Source organism: Gorilla gorilla, chromosome 18, assembly GCF_029281585.2.
Source record: "Gorilla gorilla gorilla isolate KB3781 chromosome 18, NHGRI_mGorGor1-v2.1_pri, whole genome shotgun sequence".
NCBI classification, from domain to species: domain Eukaryota; kingdom Metazoa; phylum Chordata; class Mammalia; order Primates; family Hominidae; genus Gorilla; species Gorilla gorilla.
Window position 1 is genome coordinate 119,278,685 of NC_073242.2, and position 14,546 is coordinate 119,293,230.

The 14,546-nt window shown below is 62.3% G+C and overlaps 1 protein-coding gene across 1 annotated transcript; it reads right to left on the reverse strand.

The window, feature by feature from the left end:
• Nucleotides 1-5,023: 5,023 nt before the first annotated feature.
• RNF166 (ring finger protein 166) lies at nucleotides 5,024-14,537 on the reverse strand. The gene is made up of 6 exons (XM_004058129.5): nucleotides 14,250-14,537; nucleotides 9,314-9,470; nucleotides 7,603-7,715; nucleotides 6,954-7,068; nucleotides 6,485-6,592; nucleotides 5,024-5,620 (listed from the first exon to the last, which is right to left on the reverse strand). Exons 1-6 carry the CDS (start codon nucleotides 14,402-14,404, stop codon nucleotides 5,555-5,557), a joined length of 714 nt encoding a protein of 237 aa, XP_004058177.1. The 5' UTR covers nucleotides 14,405-14,537; the 3' UTR covers nucleotides 5,024-5,554.
• Between the last annotated feature and the right edge of the window lie 9 nt (nucleotides 14,538-14,546).

Below are 14,546 nucleotides of genomic sequence, written 5' to 3' on the forward strand. Positions count from 1 at the left end.
CCCACACCTGGGTACTGGACTTCCTCCTGAGCTGGCGACACTTAGACTCCTGTTGTGTTCGGCACCCCAGGGTGTGGCCCCTTGATACAGCGGCCCAGGAGACCCAGCGTCCAGACCAGGATGAGGCCACAGGCCCTGGCTTGCCCCTGATTCGAGGGACTCGTGGAAACAGGCCACTGCTGTCCATGCAGAACACACCCCAGTCCCCACAAACCCACAGCAGGTGCACTGAGGGTTCTGAGAAAAGCACCGCGTGGGTGCCACTCCCGTTTCCTGGGGCTGGCGCCACAGCCGCTCCTCTTCAGGGACTCTGGGAAGCTCACGTGGCAGACTCTGCAGGGGTTGCACCGGCCCCGGGTTCAGCATGCCATCCACCACTGGAAGAGCCCAAACCGTGGCCAAGGCCAGGACTGCACGTCAGAGGGTCCGGGTGGGCTTCCAGCCAGGCTTCTACCCGCCGAGGCCCGGGCTCTGAGTGGGTGCCATGTGGAGTCTCCCCTTGCCCTGCAAAAATGTATCTCTGGCCAGCCACAGTGGCTCACGCCTGTAATCCCAGCACTTTGGGAGGCCAAGCTGGGCGGATTGCTTGAGATCAGGAGTTCAAGACCAGCCTGGCCAACGCAGTGGAACCCTGCCTCTACTAAAGATACAAAAATTAGCCAGGCGTGGTGGCGCGTGCCTGTAATCCCAGCTACTCGAGCGGCTGAGGCAGGAGAATGGCTTGAACCTGGGAGACTCCTTCTCAAAAGTATCTCTCCTTGTGCCCGAGAGCCCACTGATAATTAGAGATGCATTCCTTAGGCTATTTTTGTCAAAATACCAAAGTGCCTTTGACATTGTGATGCCTTGCTGAGTGAATTTAGGCCTCTTTTTCCTAGAGTGAGTTTAGAGAGCGGAGAACCCTGGGGATGTGGTTATAGAAGGAAGGGCGGCGGAGGCAGCAACACCGGAGACGGCTTTTTCAGGCCATCCCTCGATGGGGCTGGGTCCTCCCAGGTGTTTCAGATCGGAGGAGGCTGACTGTAGCTGAGGGCACCCTCCTTTCCCACCTTCCTCCTCCCTGCATCACATCCTGGGCAGAGTTAGGGGTCCCCCATGGAGGCCTCTGGGGTTTTCCAGGTGGGCTGCCAAATAGGTGCCCCGGCTGGACCACAGGGTGGAATGTCAGCCCGGTTTGCCTCTTGTTAGCTGGAGATTTGGGGCAGGTTTTCTGAACATCCCTTTTCATCTATGAAACAGGAAAAGTGGCTTCTGCTTCCTTCCCTAGGGCCTCAGGAGCCTAAACCCAGGTGGCCCCAAATTAGAGGAATCCTCAGGCACCACCCAGACGCACCCAGAGGATCCTGGGAGGGTCAGGCTGCTGCGGCAGGTGTGCTGGGCCCTGGGGTAGAGGAGTTGCAGCTGGGAGGCCCCTTATTTGAGGCAGCCCCCACCCACCCCCCTCAACCACGGCCACCGCGCACACCTGCAGTTCTGGAAAGCCCTGGGCTGAGTCTTGAGAACCACACCCTGCTGCCGCTGCCTTGGAGTGCCCAAAATGCTGGTCGTGGCTCCTGAGATCCAGGTATAAGAATTATCAGCAGTTTCTTGGGGGCCCAGCCTGGGGCCAGGGGCTCTCCATTCCCCTGACCCCTTTCTAATGGAGAAGTTCCCTGGTCCCTGAGACCTGGACGCGCTTTCTGGGGAGCAGTGTTCATGCTTCCCATGCAGTTGCGTAACGTGAAAACAAGGGCATGCTGCCGCAAGTCTGCGACGGGCCTGGACCCCGCAGGGCAGGAGCCCCAGCTCCTCCAGGGCGAGCCGCATCTGGCTTTGTGCCTCGCTGTCAGGCCCTGGTATACTCCAGGGTGGGAGGGAGACCCAGGCTTCCAGGACTCTGCCTGAGAGCGGTGGGTCCACATCCGAGCTGCCGCGGCCCCGGTGGTCAGAGCGCGCGGCCCTCTGGCTCTGGCGCTGTGCACGCCCCCACACCCCGACGTGAGGGGCTTCGGCCCACTTCCCTTGTGTGGCCGTAGGAGGGGTCCCGGCCTCCTCACTGTCACTGGGACAGCCCCCACGGGTATCGGGGGTGCAGACATTTGGCTCTACCTAGGGCTTTGTTAACAAGAAAAATGGAGCAGGGGTCTTGCTCCGTGCCTGAGGTCTCCTCCCACCATGGCAGGATCTGCTGAGCTCTGACGGACCTGAGTTCCCCACTTTGCTGGGGTTCATTCTGGAGTCCTCCCCTGGGCAGACTCTCCCAGACAGCGGGTCACCCGAGAGGCGACCGGGCCCGTGAGGAAAGCTGAGGCCGCACCTTCACCCAGACGCTGGCCTGTGGCTCTCAGCTCTCCTGTGGCCTCCATGAGGGGACCTGGTGGGAACAGGCCTGCTCCCTCCAGAATTATGTGCAGGGACACAGAGAGTCCTGAGGAGGGGGTCCTGGGCTTCCTCTGACAGCCCTCCTGGGCGCGGCAGCAGCGGGAGGCCTGGGTTCAACCAGGAGGGGACAGGGTTTTGCTTCCTCGGCATTCGCAGGTGGCGCGGGGCTTGGGAGCAGGTGCTCGGCGTTAGGAGGTGGCGCGGGACTTGGGAGCGGGTGCTCGGCGTTAGGTGGTGGCGCGGGGCTTGGGAGCGGGTCCTGGGCAGGGCTGAGAGTTCGGAGGTGGCCCAGGGTTTGAGAGCGGGGCAGGCCAAATGTGATGGGGACGGCTCCTTGTCCGGGCTCCGCTCTCTGTCCCCTCACTCTGGGCACTGCTGGCTTGTAGGAGGCTTGTGGCTGCGGTTCAGCCAGGGAGGGAGGGCAGTTGCGTCGCCTGAGGCCAGCGGGACAAGCACACAGGGACTGGCTTCTGCCCCTTTCAGAGGCCACAGTATGTTAAAACCATTCCTATCCCTAGCATGAGCGTCAGTGGGCCTCCGGGGAGTCTTTCTCCTTCCCGCCGTGGGCCCAGTGCCTGCCCTGGCCTTACTGAGTCCCCAGCGCAGCGGTCACAGTGCGGCGCCAAGAGGGGGCCTCAGAGCTAAGGGTGACACAGAGCAGGGGGCCTCAGACCAGCCTAAGTCGGGATTCGTCCCCTGAGGCACCTGCCACGGAACTGGGGGCCTGGGGCAGAGCAGAGCAAGGGGAGGAAGTTCCCAGCCCCAGCCAGTCCATGCCTCCCACAACGTGCCAGCTCCCCTCCCTTCCCCGGGGCAGTGAGGCGCCGCTCAGTGACTGGAAGGTGCTTTGCCCTCCCCAGGTGAGGTGTAGAGACTTAGGCATCACCTCCCCGAGGGCTGCTGTTGAGGCCACGGCCTGCCCAGACAGGGCCCAGAGCTGTCTTCAGCCTTCCTGGGCACCCAGGGTCATGCCCTTGTGACGGCTCCGTGTCACCCTCAGGTCAGATGTGGAGGCGGCTTGGACGTGGAGAGCTGCCCCCGTCGCTGCTCCTGCTGGGAGGTGGGTGGCGGGTAGGCTGCCCAAGGGGTGAGACAGGCTTGGCCAGTGGCCAGGTGGTGAACCCACAGCCGGGACTGTCGGCCTCACTGGGCACCAGTCAGAGGCTCACATGGCTCCCGGGGACACTGTGTCTTGAGCCTCCTTCTGGAAGGCCACAGGGAAGGGCAGGCTGGCAGGTGTCTCTGATGTTTCCTGGAGTTTGGTGCTGCCTGGTGAGGGCCTCCCAGACACAGGACCATGTCATCAGGGGTCAAAGAGTAGTGGGAAGGGGAGGTGGGGACTCCAGTGGCCCTTGGCAAGGGCAACTGGAAATCAGCCCTGCTCCCTTGGGGGTGAGTGTCTCCCTTCAAGTGACAACTGGCGGAGGCTCCTGTGTGTCCGGCCCAAGCTGTGGCCTTCAGGGTCAGGACAGCCACCTCCCCTGCGAGTAAGGAATCCAGAACAGAGGCTGGAAGCACTCCTTAACTGAGAGCGGGAGGGAGGAGGCAGGAGGCAGTGACTGAGCTATGATGACCAGCTGCCCTGGGGTTGGCTGGCGAGCAGGTGATTCTTGTTGGCCTGAGGCCCTTGGACACTGGAGAACAGGACATCCCATGGCCCTGGTGGTGGCCCCTCAGAGAGCTACAGGCAGTTGGTGTAACACTCAGTATGCTCAGAAACCAATCCAGGAGGTGCTGAGGTGGCGCACACCTGTAGTCCCAGTGACACGGGAGGTCAAGGCGAGTGGACCACTTGAGCCCAGGAGATCGAGGCTGTGGTGAGCTATGATTGCACCACTGCACTCCAGCCTGGGCAGCAGAGTGAGACCCCACCTCTAAGAAAAAGCAAGCAGCCTAGGAGTCCGAACCCCAGCAGCCCTGTGGGTGTGGGAACAGTGTGGTCCTCTCAGAGGCAGGAGGGCCCAGTGCCAATGCGTAGGTGGCTCTGTGGGACCCTCCATGGCTGAGTGAGGCTCAGGCCCAGGCTGTACCCCCAGCGTGAGCTGCCTGGGGAGGACACAGCCGACCTCCAACACAGACAGCAGCTGGCGACTCCACACCGTGGAGCACAAAAGCCAGTCGAGGCTGCTAGAGATGCTCTGAGACATTTTATTTAAACATTTTTTTTAAAAAAAAGACAGCAATAATTAATGCCAAGAACAGAAAAGAATGTTGACGTGTTGCCCGGCCCGCCAAGCGGGCCCCTGCCCAGGCCCCCAAGCTCTGCCACCACTGGGGTGCCGTCCCCTCCCGCAGCGGGGCACAGTCAGCTTTGAAGGTGACAGCAGGCCAAGGCCAGGACTCTGGGTGGAGGAGGCCCCTTCTCTGCCGGCCCCGCCTCTGCTGGGAGCAGCCACAGCCTGTGTCTGGGGTGCTGGGATTTCTTCCTAGTCATCAAAGAGAAACGTACAAACCTCAAGAACCCAGACACACAGTGGGTGGCCCAGGGCAGACCCCACAGCAGACCCCACAGCTCGCCTGAGCTCTGGCAGCTGCCCCACTGCTCCTTCCCTCCTTGCCCCAATCCCCCAATGCTTGTTTTGATTGTTTTCTTAAAAAATATAATTTTGTAAATGTTCCATAAAAATACTATTATTCCTAGTCAAACACAGATATTGCAATGTGAAGAGTAACTGCTCTGTCTTTGCTCTATAAAACGTGAAAAGATTATCACACTGGATAATATAGAAAAGATGCCAGGGTTCCTAAGTATCACAAAAGCCAGTACCAAATGCGCAAGGTGGAAGCGGGGCCGGGGCAGGGTCGGGCTGGGCAGGGCGGCAGCCTGGGTTCCTCCCGGCTCGACTGCGGAGCGCGACTCACGCGTCGGTCCCTTCTTCCCACGAGGGGGTATCATGGCTTTGAAGAGACGGCGGCGGCTCCAGGTCCCAGCGTCCAGCCCTGCCCAAGTAGGCCGCCTGCTCGGCCAGAAGCACCGAAGAACCCAGCGACGCCGGTGGGACCAGGCGGCCCTGCTCTGGCGGCCTCGGCGGCTGGCCCATATTCAGGCCCAGAGGCTCGGCCCCGGCTCCCCTCCTGCGCAGGTGCAGGCTCCTCCTGGTCCGGTGAGGTGCGCTCCCGAGCAGGTGCCAGGTGCGACAAAGGAGCGGGGACATCCCTGACCCCAGACGCAGGCGGGTGGTTGCGCTTCCCTTCAGTTCTCAGAGAGAGACAGGGCCAGAGCGGCCTGGAAGGCGGCCTCCTCGTCAATACTGTAGTCCTGGAGACAGGAAGGAGAGATGCACCGGCCTCGAGGGAGACAGGAAGGAGAGGTCCCCTCTGCCCACCACCCACACAGGCGTGTCCACCCTTCCTGCCTCCCTCCAGCAGGACACAGGAAGGACCCAGCTCCACTGTCCCCACAGGCTCGGGGCCTGCACGGTCCTCTGGGGGGTGAGAAGGTGAAGGTGTGTCCATCACCCGCTGGGTACGGGGGCACTGGGAATGGACGGCTGCTGGTTCAGCTCGGACTCTAAGCCCGGGGTTTCTGAGGTGAGCAGGCCAGCCAGGGCTCCCTGACCCCTAACAATCTCCATCCTGAGGCAGGCGGAGCATGGGTCCCGGACGACTGGCAGAGGGAGTGACAGCCGTCGCCAGGACTGTTAGCCAGGGCCAGGAATGAACAGGGCGGGGCAGGGAGGGGCCGCACCAGGAGTGAGGAGTTTGTGCGAGGGTCTGCAGGCCCGGGGGCCAGGTGTGTGCCTGACCCGCGGCGGGTGGGAAAAGGAGACAGGGCTGGAGTGTTCGATGTTGATGAAAGTCCTTCCCGCTCTCTCCAGAAAGCTTCCAGAAGGAAGCCTGGCTCACCCTCGAGGGGTTCTGTGGGGTGGGCAGGCAGGGACCTGCCCTGTGTGGTCCATGTCCCCGAGAGGCCTGGGCACCCTCTAGTGGCCAAACTCAGCTGCCATCACTCCCCACCTGCAGGCAGCCCCCACAGAACCTGGGGGGATGTGGCCACCCGAAACGAGGCTTCTGTTTCTGGCTTCCTCTGAACCCTGCGGACCCTGAGGCTGGCGAGGGGCCCGAGCAGGAGGAAGATGGATGAGGAGGGGGTGGGGGAGGACGGTGCTGGCGGGATGCCTACCACAAAGGTGTCGTAGGAGAACTTGTGTCGGTGAAGCAGGTGCTGCAGGAAGTTGGCGCTCTTGTAGCTGGGGTCCCCCCAGGGCATTGCCGAGCAGATGGGGCACACCTGGAACAGGCACTGGGGTCAAGCCGAGCTGGACTGCGGAGAGGCGGGGTAGCCGCAGTAGGACTGGGGGCCCTCCACTGAGCCCCGTCAGTGCTGTCTCAGCCTGGGAAGGCACCCCAGACCTGGAGGCGCGTGCCCCGGTGACAAGCGAGTTATTCAGTGCACGTCACCCTGAAGGACTCATGGACACTCCCCGGTTTCCGCCAGGTGCTGCTCGGGCAGCCAAGTTCCCACCCTGGGTCCCAGGAGGCCTTTGTGGCCTGGGCACCCCCGGACTCGCCGGGAGCAGACTCCTGGGCCTTGTACTGTCCCCCACAGGCCTCCCCTGGCGCAGGCGTCGCTTGGGGCAGGCACTGCTCACCACGCGGTTGGGGTCGCTGCGGTGGCTTTCCACACAGTGCTTCACCAGCTCCTGCTGGTCCAGGTTGCGGGCACCACAGTACGGGCAGGCGAAGGTGGACCTGTTGGGGATGTTGCTGGCGGGGCGGGGGTAGAGTGAGTGGCATGGCTAGGTGTCTAGGGGCTCTGCCTCCCCGCTTCTCTCAAACACAGGCGTGGCCCCAGGCCTGCCCTCTGTAGGCTGCAAGAGTGTGGCAGTGGCTGGGTGCCCCCCGTGCCTCTGCACGCCATGGCCTCCTGAGGACACACCCAGGAACCTCGTCCACCCCACACAACTAGGCCAGCCAAACGGCAGAGACTCTGCTGGCGCTGCCCTGGCAGTAGCCGTCTCTCGGCCCATCCACCTGCTGGGAGGTGATGTGTGGGCCTGGCCTGCGCCCTCCTCCTGCTCCCCACACCTGAGCTGTCCCTACCCCAGGGGGCCTGGTGGGTATGCCAGGGAGGGCAGCACAGGAGCCTTCCTGTAGGGTGGCAAGGAAGGTCCACATCCCCAGAGTGGACCCGGCCCCGGGTGACTCCCCCAGCCTCTCTGGGATGGGGCACTGCGCTTGCTCCCAGAACGAGGAAACCGCCGAGGACGGTTCCTCTCCCTTGCCCGGCAGGGTGCCTACCTGGGGATAGGCTGGGATGTGGGCACCACGGGGACGAACTTGGGGCAGTTGGCCATCTGCTCCTGGACCTTCAGGCAGGACGAAATGTGCACTCTCATCTTTGCCAGGGTCACCTAGGAGACAGGGCAGGGAGGGCAGGGGTCACCTAGGAGACAGGGCAGGGAGGGCAAGGCGGTCGGGTCACCTAGGAGACAGGGCAGGGAAGGCAAGGCAGTCCTGAGAATCTGGAAGGGCCGTCCTGGGGAGGCTGAGACCTCAGGTGTCCAGGACCAGAGAACTGTAAGCAAGCGTCTGTGTTGCCAGCAGCAGGGGGACCCGGTCCCTTCTGCTGCTAAAACAATCTCAGGCACTGAGCAGCCACTACTCCATGGCCAAAAGCAAGTCACTGCAGGACAATCTGGCCGAGGGCAGAAACCTGGCTGGAGAAGGGTAGCGGGAAACAGGTAAGGACATCTCTGGCGCCTGCAGGAGTTCAAATACTTGCTCCAGAAAAAGGAAGAGGCCAAGTGGAGGCCACTCAGAAATGCCCCAGGCTGGGGACAGACGCTCCGTGTGACTGAGGGGCAAGCTGGGGATGCTTCCGTGGAGGCAGGGCGCCATCCTCCACCCACAGCACACCCACTGTCCAGGGCAATAGGCTGCAAGATCGCAGGTGTCTGAGGCCCTCCTGGACTCAAGCTTGGCACCCAGCTCTGCCTAAGGGCTGCTGGACTCCGAGGGATGCACCACATTCCAGCAAGGTGCCGGGAGACACAGCCGCATCTGAAGACCCAGATTAGAGAACTGAGCCGCTGTGGGATGGGGGAGGCTGCTCTGCATGTGACCCATTCTGATCCTTTCTGGCTGCCCAGGAGAGAACTCTGAGCAGGGGAGAGACGGGAGGTGCCCAAGCACCCGAGGCCACAGCCTGCTCAGCCGCACCACTCTGGAGTCCAGGGCAGCTCCTGGACATCTGGACCTTCGACCTCGAGGACAAACCACCGAGGGGCCACGTACTAGTGTGAGCGCTTCATAGAACTTATTAACCTGAGATGTGGCAACGTCGGGAAATGCAAATGCAAAATCAACTCTAGCTGCTCAGTCCTCTGGAAGGCACTGAAAGAACGGGGCGCTGGCTGGGGCCTCTCCACCCTGAAGCGGATGTGCCAGGGAGGGCCATGGGGCACGGGCCAGGCACCAGGACAGGATGGACATGGGGGCCAATGAGGCCCATGACAAGCTGCAGGCCCTTAGGCTGCTCTGATGTGGGTGTGACAGTGCCCATGAGCCCGGCTCTGGCACTCCTGGCAGCTGGAGGGTGCTCGGCCCTTAGATGTCCTTGACTGTGCCCGTGGCCCTTGTGACCTTGGAGCCCCCAGCGCTGTCCCCGGTATCGGCTGGCAGGAGAAGGCTGCACTGGGAAGGTTTCAGCTCAGCCCCCTGGTCCCTACACTGGCCACAACCCACGTGGGTTCCCCTGACCCGGGCTAGGCGGCTCTGACAGTGCTACCCCCACCGGGCTGGCCCCCCCGTCAGCCGTCACCACAGGAAGTGAGAGATGAAGACCGGAGGGGAGGGAGGTGCCGGGGCTGGCTTCCTGGTGCAGGAGCAGAGACCTCGATTACTCAACAGGAAAGAGAGATGGCCCCGGCCCCCGCCCTCTGCAGAACCCATGGGCTGAGGCTGCCCATCAAGTGACCCCGGCTCCAGGGCGGCCCAAGCAGGCGGGTACCTTTTTGTTGCAGCCTCGACAGGGCGCTTTGTAGGACGAGAGCTGCTTCTCCACGTGGGTGGCCTTGTCCACCTTCTTGGGGTCGAAGGGCAGGCGGCAGAGTGGGCACAGCGGGGATGGCACCTGCAGGCAGGGCTGGAGGCACTCCCCGCAGAACCTGCAGGGCACAGGGGCCTGAGTGCCAGCCCGCCGCTCGGGTCTCCCGAACCACAGGCCTTGCTCAGGGCCCTTCTTAGGACCCAGCATTTGTGGGGTCCACAGGGGCAGCTCCCCCTACCGCTGTCGCCGTCTCTGGAGATGGTCACTCCTATGTCCGGGGCCCACCATCTGGATGGGCCCCATCTGGCTAAAGGGTGGCCCCGGTCCCTCCTGACAGTAGGGCCCCTGTGGTTTCTGGCTAGCGGCAGAGCCATCGCTATGGCTGTCCCCACGTGTGGGCCAGTGGAGCTCCCATAGGCAGGAGCCCCCAGCTCGGCCTACCAGGTTCACGTTCACGTGGCGACAACACCTGGGTGGGCTGTGGGGCACAGGGACAGCCCGGGGACTCTGGAAACTCTCCCAGCTCCACACTCTGGGGGATAAAACCTCAAACAATCGTGGGAAAGGAAACGGCCAGGTCCCAGGGGCTCCAGACGCACTGGACAGGGAAGGGCCAAAGCCAGCCAAGTGGCAGCACATCCTGAGGCTGGGTGGCAGTCACCAGGCTTGGGACAGCTTCACAGGCAGGAGGGAGGGGGTCCTGCTCCATCTGGGCAGAGGCTCGGGTCCTGGGCACCCATGGGCCCTGGCTCTTGGCACTGCCCCTGGGGACACCACATCGTGAGGACAGACTGAGCGTCCCACAGCCCCGTGCGCACTCTGGGCTCCAGCAGCAGGGGCTTCCTTGGGCTCACACACCTTCCTGCTGCTATCTACAACCACCTCCCGCTCTGCAGACGCACACACCCCTTGGAGGGGTGCACCACCGGCCAGTGGGAGCGTCAGGCGTGAGAGCCCCCAGTGCAAACACAGAGAAGGAGCTTAATACTGGGGCAGCCACATCTGGCCTTGTGAGGAGCACTGTGGGGACAGCTGAGCTGCGGCAAGGAGCTGGAACTGAGGCAGAGCCCCCCAGTCACAGGAAGGCTACAGCACCCCGGGGTGTAGCTTCCCTTCTCCCTGGCAGGGCCACAGGGCTGGTACAGGAGCCCCACTGGACAGAGGGGCTGTGGGCAGGCCCTGGGTTCACAAACGACTCAGCTGAATTCAGGGCCAGAGTCCTCTTTGCTGTCAAGAGATTTCCACATCCCTCAAGAAAAGGCCCTTTCTGCAAGGAGGAAGGCTGAGGGCCTCAGGCAAAGGTGGCCAAGCAGGCATCTTAAGTCCCTCCTGCTGTCCCCCAGGCCCTCTTTGCCACCACTGGATTCCCACAGAGCCACCACCTGGCTGGTGGCTCCCACATGAAATTTCGTGTGAGAGAAAGTGGGACTCAGCTTGAGACCCGTCAGAAAGCGAACAAGCGTTTTCCTGCAGAGTAAAGAGGTCGCTCACTTTACCCACCTCACCCGAGGTCTCACCAGGCGCCCCAGCAGGTATTTCCAGGGTCATCCCTGGCACCAACCCCTGGATTTGAGCCGGGGGGGCCGCCTACTTCACCCGATCACGGGAGGAAGGTGCTGGCAAGATGGTCCACCTGGGGAGGCCTCAGGGGACCCCCATACTCAGGCACTCATGGCAGGAGAAGCGGAAACGGCTCAGGTGCCCGTCGGTAAACGGATGAAGAGACAGTGTGGCGTGCACACCCATGGAAAGGGCGTTCGGCCGGGAAGAGGCGTGCAGCCCCACCACGCACCGGAAGGCCTGGAAAACAGTGCAGGGTAGACAGCAAGCACGGCCCACCCGTGTCGTGGGAGTCCACTCACACTCAACGTCCAGCAGAGAGAAACCCAGTGACCAGAAAGCAGACGAGTGGGTGCCAGGCGAGGGGGAGAGTCCTGGGTTTCTTTCTGGAGTGGGAAGAATCTTCTAGAATTGTATCGATTGTTGCATAATTGCAAACACACTGGAAACGACTGGATGGTGCACCTCCTGAGTGAACCCTGAGCTGCCAGAGACCAGGCGGGGGCTCGGCTGCACAGCACGGCCACGGGCTGAGGGGAAGGAAAAGGGTCCCAGGCAGAGCTTGGGAAGAGAGGAAAGGTGCCCAGAAGGTTGGCTGGGAGGAAGACAGCCTCGTCCTCCCCGGAAGGACTCAGGGAAGACACAAGAGGGAACCCAGCCCGACCGGCAGGGCAGCTGGGCCTGAGGAGCAGGAGGCAGAACGAGGCACCCACAGGGTGGGTGCTCTATCGGCCTAGTTTCCAGTGACTGCCAGCCTGGTGTTCAGAGAGCCAGCAGCCGGGAGTAGTGCCCGCTTCCCCCACAGGAAGTTCCTGTCTGCGCCCACCCAGGGGCTGGTGCTGAGCAGCTTCTCAGCTGAAGGAAGTGGCTGAGGGCGATGGGTGTGGGGGCGTCGACAGCCTTACAAAGGGAGGGGCGATCGCGCACTGGCCCTCCCAGCAGGCACCCGGGACTGCCAATGTGTCTCCCACACTGGCCGCTGCACAAGCTGAGAAGCTGGGACGGCCCGTGCTTCAGGGATCTGCCTGGCTGGCAGGCCAGCACCCTCAGCAAGCCCCACAGCTGTCCTGCACGGGTGGAGGCTGCTCACACAGCCCTTCCAGGCAGGTTCGTGATCACGCGTGTCCTGGCCCACAGGCTTCTGGTTACAGAGGTGGCTCACTGCTCAGACTGTCCCCTGGCTGAGAACAGCTCCTGCTGGGCCCCCATGGGGCCTCCTGCCCGAGGGCTAGAGCAGGGTGCATGCCCCTACACTGGGATACTCTTGCCATGAGAGATCTACCCTAGAGGAGGAAGCTGCTCTGGTTGGGGAGCTTGCGGAGGGGACAGAACCAGACCAGCAACAAACTTCCGAAGGGAACCTGAAGAGCCTTTAAACTTCCTGTGGTCATTTGCATGCATGCCTTAGCAACACCAACAAGAAACAAAGTTAGAAGCAGAGAGAGAACAGCCAGAAAACAAAAGCCAGCAGGAAAAGTCGGGGAGAAAAGTCTTTGAAAGGCGAAGGCTGTGTGAAAAGCTCTTGCAGGACCCGCAGTGAGACTAGGATGGTCGTCATTCTACCAAGAAAAGCATGGCGGAGGGGAGTTTACAGGAAAGATGCTCCACAGTTCCATGTGGTTCTGCATTCTGTGTTATGGAAACTACATTTTAGGAAAAGACGTATTTGAAAAACAAGGGCAAAGACCAATTTGTGCAGGTTAGGAAAGTGGAGATGCTGTGGCTGACCGCACGGTGAAGGTGTTGGCACCCAAAGCCTACGGGAGGCTTTTCTAAAACAAGGCCTAAGTCAAGCCTCACAGCACTCAGTAACAGATGAGAAGGTGCGGAACACACCTTCAAACACCCGCTACCTGCTCACAAGAAGGAAGTCCTGCCAGGCGCGGTGGCTCACGCCTGTCATCCCAGCACTTTGGGAGGCTGAGACGGGCAGGTCACCGGAGGTCAGGAGTTAGAGACCAGCCTGGCCCACATGGTGAAACCCCTTGTCTACTAAAAATACAGCAATTAGCAGGGCGTGGTGGCGGGTGCCTGTAATCCCAGCTACTCCGGAGGCTGAGGCAGGAGGATCGCTTGAACCCAGGAGATGGAGGTTGCGGTGAGCCGAGATGGCGCCACTGCACTCCAGGCTGGGTGACAAGAGCAAGACTCTGTCTCAAAAAAAAAAATTCCCGTTCAGAGGCTGCCCCCCCAAAATGTCACGGCTAAGTGAGATGGAGGAGCAGGGGCAGAGCCTGTAGCAGCCTCACAAGAGAAGTAGGTAGAGGTGTCCCAGCGTGGGCAGGCGCCTGTGCTGCCTGACACAGGTAATGAAGGCAGCTCTGCATCCTGACACTGGCCCTGCCACCTCTGTGGGTGACCAGCACACATCCACCTAGCAGTCCCCAGCTCCCTCTGTACCAGGAGCCCCTGAAGTCAGCTGCCTTTGCTTGCAAAATGTTCTAGAGCCTCCTACCAGCCTGGGTGCACCCCCCTCCACTCCACCACCTCAGCAGCTTGGATGTCTGCGGGGAAGCCCTCCTGCTCTCTCTCCCCTGCCACTGCTGATTTTGCTCAAGAGCTGTATTATTCAGCACTTAGGAGAGAGCAGACACTGATCTCGGCTTCCTCCCAACGGGGCTGGCAGCTCCAGAATACTTGAGCACAGCTCCCCGCCAGGAGAGCCACGTCCTCGAGTTTCTGTTCCTGAAACACCCTGGAGGAGCCGGCTGTGAGCCCTGGTGCAGCTGGAAACCCCAGCAAGGTGGTCAGTGTCTGCTCCTCTGTGGACCAGCCTGCCTGGCTACTCAGTGATCGGTATGACCCAAGTTCTCCTTCAAAGAAAACATAAGAACATCAGACTCCAAACAAGCCCCTCAAAACTTCAGGGAACTCCTTTCCTCTGTAGTCAAAACAGGCAGACAGCGGGTCCGAACAAGAGTTGATAGCAAAAACTACAAGTTATTTATTTACAACTGCCCATTCCAGCCGCACAAACCCAAATCCACCACCACTGGCGGAGCGGTGGCACCTGCTGCCCTCTGAGTACCCGAGTGCCCGCCGCAGCCGCCGGGGACCCCGAGCTTGGGCAGGGCCGCAGGTCGCCCCGTGAACCGAAGAAGCAGTCGGACCCGGCGCCTGCGGCTGGCGTGAAGGAGGCTGGGCGGAGGATGAACGCGCCCAGAGGGCAGAGGCGGCGCGGCACAGGGAAACCCGGACCCCACGCGCCCCGAGGCCCCGGCGCCCCGAGTCCCCGCGCGCCCAGTCCAGGGCTGCACCGGGGCGGCCGCCGGCCTCGCGACCCCTCCCGCGGCGGGGCCCGGCCCCCTCCCCGCGGCCCCTGGGCGGGCGCGCTCACGTGTGGCCGCAGCTGCCGATGGCCACGGGCCGGTGATAGACCTCCAGGCAGATGGGGCAGGTGTACTGCGCCTCCAGGCCGCTATCGCCGCCCGCCGGCCCGGCCGGCGGCTGCCGCTGCTGAGCCGATGCCACCAGGCTGCGGAACATAGCCATCCCGGGGCCAGGCCCGCGCCGCCCGCCGCCCGCCGCCCGCCGCCCGCTGTCCTGGCCCGGCCCGGCCAGCTAGTCACAGCCGCCACTGCGCCGCGCTGACGTCATCGTAGGGCGCCGCCCCCAGCCGGGCTTCGCGGCGGTC

What these genes read in the sequence shown, in the direction of transcription:
- RNF166 (XM_004058129.5), bottom strand. Translation starts at nt 14,404, where the DNA reads ATGGCTATGTTCCGCAGCCTGGTGGCATCGGCTCAGCAGCGGCAGCCG. An exon ending in GCAGCGACCCCAACCGCGTG is followed by an intron (nt 6,593 to 6,953) that starts GTGAGCAGTGCC and finishes TGCCTGTTCCAG; the next exon opens with GTGTGCCCCATCTGCTCGGC. An exon ending in TCTCCTACGACACCTTTGTG is followed by an intron (nt 5,621 to 6,484) that starts GTAGGCATCCCG and finishes TCCTGTCTCCAG; the next exon opens with GACTACAGTATTGACGAGGA.